Source organism: Giraffa tippelskirchi, chromosome 8 (assembly GCF_054371585.1).
Source record: "Giraffa tippelskirchi isolate mGirTip1 chromosome 8, T2T-mGirTip1v1.2.pri, whole genome shotgun sequence".
Classification (NCBI taxonomy): Eukaryota; Metazoa; Chordata; class Mammalia; order Artiodactyla; family Giraffidae; genus Giraffa; species Giraffa tippelskirchi.
The window spans coordinates 50,757,577-50,769,448 of record NC_137282.1 but is presented as its reverse complement, the minus strand read 5'-3'; the positions used below and the strand labels follow the sequence as shown (position 1 = coordinate 50,769,448).

Below are 11,872 nucleotides of genomic sequence, written 5' to 3'. Positions count from 1 at the left end.
CGACGGAACTGAAAGTAAACGAGTTCTAAGTAAGCACATCGCCATTCCACTAAGTCAGGGGAAATAAAGATCAGAAAAAACAGCCCAATCTGGTGGGTCAGGCCCCGGGTCGACAGCTGGATTCCAGTCTCGCCCTCCCATCGCCGTGACCGATTCGCGGCTTAACGTTTGCGCCCGGGAAAGAATCCTGCAACCTTGCCACTGAGGTAACACTCTCTCCCACATCATCCCACTCAGCAGGCTTCTTTCCTTCCCACTCAATGGGCCTCCGATATAAAGCGCCAGGGAGGTCGAGGATCCCTCCAGGTGGCACTGCTAGGTTAGTTCCTGAGACAAGGGCCTGCATCCCAGCAGTAGCTGCCCGCATCCCAGCGGAGCACGCAGCGGCTCTCCGCGGCTGGGGCTGGGGAATCCAGAAAGGGGCGGAGGCCCCGCCCACTTCTCCAGACCCCGCCCACTTGGGCCCGCGGCGCCCCCCCCCGTCGTTGCGCGGCCTCCCATTGGCGCTCCGGCGCGTCCGTCGACCCCCCCGGGGCGCCCGGGGGCGGGAGCGCAGACCGCGTTCCCCGCCCCGCGCCTGCAGCGCACACCAGCCAGGCGCCGGGGAGCGAGCCGCGGGCGACGGCCGGCGGCCGCCGCGTCCGTCAGACCCAGCGGGCGAGGTTCCTCGCCCGTCGGCAGCGCGCGGCCGGCATGGCGGCGCGGAAGAGCCCCGCGCAGGAGCGGGAGCGGCCTCGCGACCACGCCTCAGGTGGGCCCCGGGCCCGCGGGGCGGGCAGCCAGGGGCGCGCTCTCCTGGTCGGCGCAGCCTTTGGCGTCAGGAGGCTCGGGACCGGCGGCCCGACGGTTGGGGAGTCCCGAGGGGTGGGGAGGGGAACCGGCTGCAGGGTTGGGGTGGCCGTCGGGGGGCGCATCTCTGTCAGGAGCTGCGCTCTCCCGGGAGGCAAGGCTGGTGTGGGTCTCGAGGCGGTGAGCGACCCGCTGAGGGGGCGCTGGCCGGTTCCCGGACGGAGAGAGCGCGGGCTCTCTCTGGGGTGCGGTGTAACGGAGTTTGGGGGGGCGCCCCGGCGCCGACGAGCGGCGGAGTCCCCTCCGAGCTCTCTTTCTCTGGGTCGTTGTCGGAGGGAAGTGGACGGGTTTCGCGCTTTGCTGGCAGAGGATGTGGTCCACACCTTCGCGGCAGTCGAGACCCGATGAGTGAACGCAGAAAACTCCCGGTTTTTGAAACGAAAACAAACAAACCCAAAAAATGTCACCGGGGGCAGGAGCAGCAGCTGGGTAGGGCCCCAGGTCGCCCGGGTCTCCGCCTTCGCCGGATGAGGGGAGGGGGTTGTCCCTCTCTCCTTTGAGCCCCAAGTTTGGGGAAGGGGAGCTGCCTCTCAGCTTGGAGCACGTTCCCGTTTGCGTGTTTCCCTGGAGGCCACCCCAGGGGTGAGAACCCACCCACCGGTGCATTTGGGGAGACCGCGCGCCTGTTGCAGCGTCGATGGGAAATTGTTAGGACAGTTTCTTAATTGGGGGTTCTTGATCCGGGCAGGAGCTTTTAACTCACACAGCAGACTGTTGGATGTGGTGGGAAAACAGCAGGGTTCTCAGTTAGGACAGGAGTTCTGGACATCTTTCCACCCAGGACCGTGTGCCTAGACGTCTACCATTCCGGTCTTCTGGGTCCTGGTCCCTTAAAACGAAGGCGCTTGGCTAAGCTGATCCATCAAGCCTCTCCCAGTTTAGAATTCTGGTGATTGACGTACCTCCCACTCCCAGAAGTTTGGAGAACGATCTCATTTTTCAACCTTTCTGCACCTTGGATTGTTATAGAATTAGCCAAATATTTCCTGTGGGTGTATTCATCTGAACTTTTTATTATGTGATTTTTCTTCCCTTCTCCATGGCTTATTTTGGCAGAGAGAGCAAAGATGGAAGTGGAGGTAGGGGTACAGCTGGAGAAAGCTACCTGGGGGGGTGGAAAGATGTCTTACTCTGGGCTTAATGGAGTTGCCAGGAATTTTCCCTGCCAACGCACGAAGTTCAGGGTGTGCCAACGCTATGAGCGCAAAGAGAATTCTTTCCTCGGCCCCAGCCCATGGAGACGGCAGTCCGTGTGTCAGTGGAAGAGTGTGATTCAAAGATCAGGTTATGGAAAACTTTCTCCAGAACATAACCTCCACGGACTTAAGATCATATTTTCCCTTCTTTGCTGGTCACGTTTGGGGGTGGGGAACGGGGGACCGACAAAGTTTTAAAACCAGTTGCCAAAGCTAAGGTGGAGACAGGTTTTTTGGCTTTCGATTTTTTTACCTACCATTAAGACTTTTGGTAAGAGACCAAGATTCACTTTTGAGATAATAGTGAATGTTAACAAGTATTATTTGACAGTAATAAAACAGACAACAGCAGAAGAAAACCCACTGAACAGATAGGGATGGAAGGGTTTTTTGGTAGCCATTTTTAACTATTTCTTTTTAAATATTTGGATACTGAGAATCATGAACTAAACATGCGCAGTATTATGGGAAAGACACTGTCAGCAGCAGAATATTAGACCAGGAAGAGGCAGCATGGGTCATTTGCAAGAGAAGATAGGAAGAAGCAGGGAAGCAGACTAAGCTCACCAGTCCCAGCTTCCCCAGGCCGGTCTGGCATTTGAGCAGGGGCTGTGTGCCTGCCACTCCCCGGGACTCCTCTAGCTTCTGGCCACCCTGCAAGGTATTTTAATTTCCTGTTGTTTCGGGCACTGGGGTTTCTGACCGAGGCCCATCTCCATTTGTTTAGCACAAAGGACAGGGGATAAATGAGTTTTCAACCGTGTACTCAGAAGCCACAGGGCTCCCTGTGGTCCCTGGGGGTTGACCTGGGGGACATGAATGTCTGGTGTGGGATGGAGGGGGCCCCAAAAGCAAAGTCCCTTCACTCTAGCTCCACATGAGCCACCTGTGTTTCTTTTCTTGTTTTATATGCTACTCTGGGTAATATTTTGTTTGGCAAAAAGAGTCCAGTGCTAAACAAAGAGTTTAGAAATAATGGTAATGGCTACTGTGTTTGAGTGCTGCTTGTGTGTTTATTATGTATGAAGGGCCTAGAGCCATGCTTGGCCCTAATAAGCTCTCAAAGGTTAGCTGCTATTACAGTGATCATTATACTAGAAGGTAGTTGTTATTTTTATTCTCATTGTATGAAACTGTGTCCCGCACAAACTCGTACAAGATTCCCCCACTTTCCCATTTAACTAACTTTCCTGTTCGTTAAAATGTGTATTCCTCAATATCATGGATTCCGTTATTCCAGAGCCATTCAGGGGTGACCTACTTTATGTTTGAAGCAGGTACATTTTCTGCCCTACACAGTCTTCGGCCTGGTCCCTGGGGTCATCACAGGTACCAGCCTGGGCAGGCAGGCGAGTTTACCTGCAGAGCATCTCTGTGTTTTACGCGAGAGGGCAAATCAGAAGAGCCGGTGACACGACGGCAGGCGGAGGCTGAGGGTGGTGGGCACACCCAGCCGCTCCTCCTAGCGCACTGCAGAGGGGAGCTGAGAACCGGCAGCTTGTTCCACTGCCCATGCCTTCAAGGCCTTTGCTTTCAGGACCAGAACCTCGCACAGAGGACCCTGGGAGGGACCGTGGTGGCAGGGAGCAGAGGAGTGATTGGCTCCTATGCTCTGTGTGGTGCTTGTAACCTTGAAAAGAAAGGTTTCCCTTCCTTAAAAAAACAGTTTGAAGGCTGAGGAAAAAGAAAACAAACACTGCAATTGAAAACATACGCCCACAACAGAAGCCCACAACAGAATGCTTAAAGTGGTCCACAGCTGCTGTTGCTGTCAGCCTGTTTGTGTCCTACTTTTATTCTTCTACTCTTCCGTGTCTCTGTGTGTGTGAGTGTGTTCGTCACTTAGTTGCGTCCGACTCTCTATGACCCCATGGACTGCAGCCCGCCAGGCTCCTCTGTCCATGGAATTCTCCAGACAAGAATACTGGAGTGGGTTGCCATTTCCTTCTCCAGTGTGAATTTTAGTAGTAGTAGTTTAGTCGCTGAGTTGTGTCCGATTCTTGCGACCCCACAGACTGTAGCCTGTCAGGTTCTGCTGTCCATGGGATTCTCCAGGCAAGAATACTGGAGTGGGTTACCATTTCCTTCTTCACCTGGGTTTGCGAGATGGACTAAATACCAAATAATATGTAAACTGTGGTACCATGTGTTTTAGCTGAGTAGAAACTCTTGATTGGCACAATTACTGAATTTGAAAGTGACATTTTTTCCCTGGCTCTCGTGAGTGGGTGGGTGCAGTCTCCACCCCTCAGGCTGTCCCTGCCACAGTAACAGCGGGTATGGTGCTGGGCTCGGAGACACTGCTCATAGAGAGTGTTATGTAATCTTTACAACCACCACCCTGTGACGCCCAGGATGGTCACGGAATTTCCTCAGAGTTTCCAGCTAGTAAATGGTGGCCAGGATTCAAACCGGGCAGCCCGGCCCCTCCCACAACAGATTCTTAACCATCCGCCTGCTTCTGTCTCCTGAAACAGTCAGACTGATACCTGGGAGCACTCTGGTTTCTGAGGCTTGTTGTTGTTGCTCTGTTGCTAAGTCATGTCCAACTCTTTGTGACCCCATGGGCTGCAGCATGCCAGGCTTCCTGATGGGCCTTCACTGTCTCCCGGAGTTTGCTCAAATTCATGTCCACTGAGTTGATGATCCCATCCAACCTCTCATCCTCTGTCATCCCCTTCTTCTCCTGCTCTCAATCTTTCCCAGCATTGGGGACTTTTCCAGTGAGTTGGCGTGAGGTGGCCAAAATATTGGAGCTTCAACTTCAACATCAGTCCTTCCAATGAACATTCAGGACTGACTTCCTTTAGGATTGACTGGTTGGATCTCCTTGCAGTCCAAGGGACTCTCAAGAGTCTTCTCCAGCGCCATAGTTTGAAAGCATCAATTCTTTGGCACTCAGCCTTCTTTATGGTCCGAGTCTCACATCCATACATAGCTATTGGAAAAACCATAACTTCCAAGGTTACCTCATACCAGTTAAGCTGTTCTAAAGTAAAGTTGGGTTCTCATTTTCATACCATTGTTGTTCAAGGAAACTCACAGGTCTGTGTACAGAAGAAGATTATGAATAAGTCACCATTATCGAGCTAAAACTTCCTACGCGTGTGTTTCTTTATACACAGCTTTGAAGTCTCTATGTACCTTTTAAAGGAGTTAATGGACTGGTGTGTTTGACCTTTCTCTCCTGTCCCCTCGAATCCTCTGGTAAATGTTCAGTTACTTAGGACAGTCTGTTCTCAAAACAGAGGCTGTATATACATTTATTGATTTGTAATTAAGTTAATGGAAAAACATTTAAATGTCACTTTACCTTAAGTCAACAGGGAAAAATTCTTGTGTATGTACTCATTTTTCCAGTGACCTTTTATACGAGTCACACTCTTTTTCTACTTTTTCATTTAATCTAGCCAGAATAGACAGGTGCCGTCATGTTTAAAATAAGAGGATAATAAAACGTTTATGTTCATTTCTAGAAGACTGAGGACCATTGTCTGTTAGTACTGTTGCTGAGATTCCCAGGTAATAACAATCCCAGAAACTGTAGCACGTAAAACACTACACTCAATAAATCTCTGATTTAAGAATTTAATAGTAAGTCTTATTGTTGATTTAACCAGGTGACTCTGACTTTGAGTGTATGTGGAATTGTTAGATGCATAGTCATTTAAAACACCTTATTAGCTCTTTCTCTGGCGATGGCACCCCACTCCAGTACTCTTGCCTGGAAAATCCCATGGATGGAGGAGCCTGGTGGGCTGCAGTCCATGGGGTCGAGAAGAGTCAGACATGACTGAGTGACTTCACTTTCACTTTTCACTTTCATGCATTGGAGAAGGAAATGGCAACCCACTCCAGTGTTCTTGCCTGGAGAATCCCAGGGACAGGGAGCCTGGTGGGCTGCCGTCTATGGGGTCGCACAGAGTCGGACATGACTGAAGTGACTTAGCAGCAGCAGCAGCTGCTTACACTGTAACTGATTTTTTTTTTTTTACCCGGGTTATTTTTTTAAAAGTCTTTATTGAATTTGTTGCAATATTGCTTCTGTTTTACATTTCAGTTTTTTGGTGGTGAGGCATATGGGATCCTAGCTCCCCGACCAAGAATGCAACCTGTACCCCCTGCATTGGAAGGCGAAGTCTTAACCACTGGCCGCCAGGGAAGTCCCCTTGTTACTTATTTTTTATTGAATATTAGTTAGGGTTAGTCTTCCTGCGGATTTCCCAGGTGGCACTAGTGGTAAAGAATCTGCCTGCCGGTGCAGCAGACATAAGAGACACGGGTTGATCCCCGGGTCAGGAAGATCCCCAGGAAAAGGGCATGGCAACTCATTCCAGTATTCTCGCCTGGAGAATCCCATAGACAGAGGAGCCTGGTGGGCTACAGTCCATGGGGTCGCAAAGAGTCGAACACAACTGAAGTGACTTAGCACGCACACACAGTGTTCCAGTAGATGGAGAAATAATGTAATTGGAAGTCAGTTTCTCAGGAGAGTCCTCTCTCAATTCAGAGAGAGGCAGAATCCCAGCCCCTCCCCCGAGCACCAGCAGCCGCCCGGATGCCTGGGTTTGGCCTCCTGGGTGGGGTCTCAGTGTCTGCAGCCTTCAGAGCCATCAGGAGCCTTCCCAGCCTGGCCTGGCCCCTGCCTGCAGGGCTCAGGCACCCCAGGTGGACACTGTGCCTTGGGCCCCACCTCAAAGGTCAAGGTGGACATCAGGTGTCAAGCCCAGGCGGCTGTAAGGGACCCAACACACTGGGAGTCTCAGTCTCAGGCCTATCAGACAGGCTGTCCTGGAGGCGCTGCCCTGATTGTAGGGGGTGGGGCGCGGGTGGGGGGCAGGAGCCCCACCCATTTTTGTAAATCTTGTTAACTGTGCATCAAATACAGCTGTCTTAAAAGCCATAGAGCCATGTGTCCTGCATCCTGCCTTCTCGTGTGCCCCTTACGGTGGCCCTGCACTCCTGTTCCCACCACGCCTCGTGGGCAGAGGCCGGGTCCCCAGGGTCTCAGGAGGGGAGGTGGGCGGGGACACAGGCTGTGAACCACGTGTAAACCTGCCTCTAAGCCAGGGCAGAGAGGGTTCCCCGGAGCATTTGATCTCTCAGGTTGAAGAGAAGTGAACTGAACTTCTTCCCAGTTCCTAGAGTAACACCAGGCACACTGGGGGTATATTTCCTGACCTGTGGTTGGTTGCTGAGTTGCTAAGTCACGTCTGACTCTTACGACCCCATGGATTGTAGCCCGCTGGGCTCCTCTGTCCATGGGATTCTCTAGGCAAGAATACTGGAGTGGGTTGCCATTTCCTTCTCCAGGGGCTCTTTCTCACCCAGGAATCGAATCCAGGTCTCCTGCCTTGAGGTGAATTCTTGGGAATCCCATAGGAAGGCCTCAACTATTTTTTTCTTTGCTAAGTTATTTTTGTTTTAATTTGGCTGCACTGGGTCTTAGTTGCGGCCCCTGGGATCTTCAGTCTTCACTGTGGCATGCAGGATCTTTAGTTACGGCAGGCGAGGTCTTTCAGGAGCAGCATTCAAACCTGTCCTTGCAGTGCGTGAAGTCTAGTTCCCTGACCAGCGCTGAAACCTGGGCCCCCTCCTCGGGAGTGCGGAGGCTCACCCACTGGATGGCCAGGGAGGAGGTCCCAGGAGGGCCTCAGCTTTGCTGTGAGAGCTCTGAAGTGCCAGGAAACCTGGGTGCTCTGTGTCCTCCAGGTTGGCTGCCAGGACAGGTGAGAGGACGGGGGAAGTGGGAGAGGTGGCCAGGCAGGCCAGCCTGCTGAGGATCGTCAGTCAGCAACCAGATGTGAAGCGAAGGCATCTTGAAATGCAAATATAGCCAATGGAATTGTTCGTATCAATGTGGCGTCCCTCAGTTTTTGCACCTGAAGCCCTGCAAGACTCGGCTCTATTGATTCCTTCCTCTGAAATCTGAAGTAGAGAGAAAAATCACTTGACCTGAGAGCGAGTTTATTAGATGGGCTCTATCTATGGTGTATCCCTCTGTTTTGTTCCCTAAACAGTGGTTAAATCCCCTTTGGGGTGCTCAGCTGACTGTCATGAAAAGGACTAGTACAGACACCGCTTATACACCTACCTAGTACTGCCCTGTTCCTTGTGCTTTGATATTCCAGCGTCCCTCCCACATAGACCTCATTGATGCATTCAAAGTTTGGGCCCATAACATGTGCAGCTCCAGACCACTCACCCCTGCCCCAGGCTCCTCAAGCTTACTCTTTTGTTTCTTGCTGTGTTTGAGAAACTGGTCACCTCCATGGAGGCCTTTGTGGGAAAGGCTCTGCTCTCAGGTCAGCGTGGAACAGAACTGCAGACCTAGGCGCGTGCGCCTCAGGGCGGAGTGTGTACTGGCATTTGTCAAGGGCTCTTGTGTCTTCTGTCCACGCTCAGGGCATCTTGCCTGTGGTGCAAGTTTTGAGTAATGCTTTGAGTCTAGTTTTTTTTTTTTTAATTAAAAAAAAAAACTTTTATATTTGGAATTAGCCAGCTGGACTCAGTTTAGATGATCCAGTCTTGTTGGCGACATCCAAAGCATCACAGTCAGGAGCCAGTCGAACACAGGCCGTCTTCTGTCCATCAGGCCTGATCTGGGTGTTGACCTTAGCCACGTCAGTGTTGCAGCCTGTTGAACTGGGTGCTTGTTGACCCTGACATCCACAGCGAACACGTGGGTTGTTCTCTTCTGGTTTCTTCACGACTGACTCAGTGGTGAAGAGGGAGTTTGATGATGGCCTAGTGGGCAAGTTTGTTTCTCCTAGGGGTGCTCTCTCGAGGATATTTGGGCCTCCTCCTGAGCTGCAGTGTTCTGGGCTGCCGGAAGGTGGGTGACGTCCGGGTCTTCTTTATCTTGTGGCTGTGGACGCCTCTCAACATGCTTTCTTGGCCTCAAAGCCTTTGCTTTGGCTTCAGCTTTGGGAGGGGCAGGGTCTGCCTTCTTCACCATCAGTGCCTCCTTTCATGAATTAAAAAAAAAAACAAACTCAAGTCTAGCTTAACTTCAGTTGTTTCACAGCTTCTTAAAATCCTGTGCCTTGTGCCGCCGACAGTTCTGCCAGCATAACTCTGAAACACGTTAACATGAAGAGACCTTTGGAGGATGACGGGGAATGGCGGTAACTGGCCTGGCCTCCTTGTGTCTGTAGGGGAGGGAGCTGAGTTCCAGGTTGCTCAGCCGTCTAGGACCAGACCCAGTCAAGTTCCTCACTCCCTGGGGCCTGCCCATTCCTCTGCCTTGACGCCATCCCACTAGGTGACGGCTTCACAGCCTCATTTCCTGTTTTATATTTACATGAGTGTAATTAAGGAAAGGGAAAACAGACTGGTGGCTCACCGTTTCTGGCATGCATGTTACAAGTCAGAAGGCATGGGCAAGATAAAGACAGTTAGGATCAGGTATGGTGGAATAACAGAGCAACCCCGAATAAGTGAATCAAGTTTACTTCTCTCATGGCAGAGCTAGAATAGGCTCCATAATGTCAGAGGCTGAGGCTGCTTCCACTTGGTTTCCACCCTGCGTGGCTTTTATACCTACAGCTCCTTCTTGATCCAATATGGCGGCTGAATGTCATTCATCACATCTACATTCCAGCTGGTAGGGAGGAGAAAGGGCTGGGAGTACATACCCCTCTTTACATGGCTAGACCCACCACGTCGGGAGGGTGGAATGTAGTCTTTATTCTGAGTAGCTGCGTATCCAGCCAAAGTCAAGATTCTGTTTCTGTGGAAGAAGAGAGAACACTTCTGGGGCCGGCTGGCAGTCTGTCCTAGAGACACACGGACTGGATTCTGACTCCACTGATTCATTTTATTTATTCAACAAATATTTATGAACTGTCTACTATGTTTCTAGGGACCTAGAAAGCAGAGCAAAAACAGAAACAATCCCAGTCCTTAAGACATGTACCTACACGGGGAGACAGACCCTAATCAAACACAAACACAGTTGTGTAAACTGTGATGAGTGCCATGAAGGAGGAGGACATTGCGTGCTGTGAGAGAGCGGAGCCCGGGGCTGGGATGGGGTCGGAGAAGCTAGGCCCCGGGAAGTGACCTCTGAGCTGAGAGCTGGAGAGTGAGTAGAGTAAAGAGCATCCCAGACAGGGACGAGCGCATCCCAACGGTGGGTGCGGAGGCAGGGGTGAGCACTGATGGAGGAGCTGAGGGCGGCCAGTCATCTTGGAGCAAAGAGCTTTGAAGAGACGAGAGAGCAGGGAGGAATCAGGGTCAGACCCGGTGGGCCCGGGGGCGGGGAGAGCACCCACCCTGGCTTACCTGGGACCCTGGGCATCCTCGGACGAGGAACTCTCAGCAGTAAGACTGGGGAGGCCCCGGGCAAGCCAGGAGGAGTGGGTCACCCTCCCTGGAGGTCACATTATTATACAGTTGGGCTCCTTTGTTATTAATCACAGCAAAGTTCCTTTTTCGGTCAGCGTAGCTCCCAGCCTTGGAAAAACAGCCCTTGACTGGTAAAAGTAGCCCCTCGCCTTGACCAAAGGGAAAGAGGCACAAAGCACAGGGGGCACTTAAACTTGTTGGATGACATGACCAGTGAGACTTTTTTACCTGTGCAGTTTCCCCTAAGGGTAATTTTGGAGATTAACTGGTAGGTGATGATATATTTGAGCTAACAGAAATAGGCAAGGATGGAGGAAGCCCCGACTCCAGTGTTTCTCAGCACCAGTGATGCATTGGAGTCATCTGGGAGTTGTTTTTTTTTTAAAAGAATAACGCACTGGGACTCCAGCCAATAGATCAGATTCTCCACAGGTAGGGCCAGGGGCAGGGTGACTCCCTGCTCCGTGGCAGCACCTCTGAGGCTTCGGTGAACACATGACTTGCTGGGAATATTGTAGATCACAGATTCTGCCTCCATGGGGCCCGAGGATTATATTTCTGAATGCCCAGGTGATAAGGATGTTGCTGGTCAATAGACTTTGTGTTGTTGTTCATTCGCAAAGTCGTGTCCAACTCTTTGTGACCCATGGACTGCAGCACGCCAGCCTCCCCTGTCCTTCACCAGCTCCTGGAGTTTGCTCAGACTCATGTCCATTGAGTCAGTGATCCCATCCAACCATCTCATCCTCTGCCATCCCCTTCTCCTCCTGCCTTCAGTCTTTCCCAGCATCAAGGTCTTTTCCAATGAGTTGGCTGCACGTGACCAAAGTATTGGAGCAACAGCATCAGTCCTTTGAATGAGTATTCAGGGTTGATTTCCTTTAGGGTTGACTGGTTTGATCATCTTGCGCTCCAAGGGACTCTTAAGAGTCTTCTCCAACACCACAGTTCAAAAGCATCAATTCCTCAGCGCTCAGCCTTCTTTATGGTCCAACTCTCGCGTCCATACATGACTACTAGAAAAACCATAGCTTTGACTACATGGACCTTTGTCGGCAAAGACTTTTGAGTACAATGCTCTGTAATGTTTGATGTTTGTTCTGAAGCCTCTGCTTTCTTTTTAGGAGAGCAGATCTGAAGGACCACGTTAAGGTAGAGGGTTCTTGAGAGGCGAGAGGAGGAGGACAGGGAGGCCCCCGCCCTGAGCTCACGTCACTCGTGGGCCCAGCCCTACTTCTCAGTCGGTTCCAGTGGTGCTTGGGGTCACGTGGTAAGGCCGGTTCCTGGTTCCAGGAGAACCAGCTCTCGGAGGCCTCTGGCTGGGATGGTGCAGTACGCGATGCCTCATTGCCTTCTAACTTGTTTAGAGGCCTTTCCAGCTGACCCCACTGGCTGCCAGGATGTGGGTCTTTCCTATAACTAAGAAAAGCCTGAAAGATTTTTTAAAAATGACATGTCCATTGTGGAAAAAAAAAAAT

General features: G+C 51.5%; 1 protein-coding gene across 2 annotated transcripts in view; it reads left to right on the top strand.

Moving 5' to 3' along the window:
- Positions 1 to 586: 586 nt before the first annotated feature.
- The window catches only part of OTULINL (OTU deubiquitinase with linear linkage specificity like), a 29,541-nt gene continuing 18,255 nt past the window's right edge, over positions 587 to 11,872 (top strand). Inside the window, exon 1 of one of the 2 annotated variants that reach the window (XM_081520841.1) lies at positions 587 to 751. In XM_081520841.1, coding sequence (XP_081376967.1) covers positions 694 to 751 — 58 coding nt within the window. In that variant the 5' untranslated portion in view covers positions 587 to 693. Of the gene's footprint in view, positions 752 to 1,009; positions 2,707 to 11,872 lie in introns of those variants that run through there. The other variant, XM_081520840.1, reaches the window with a different exon arrangement.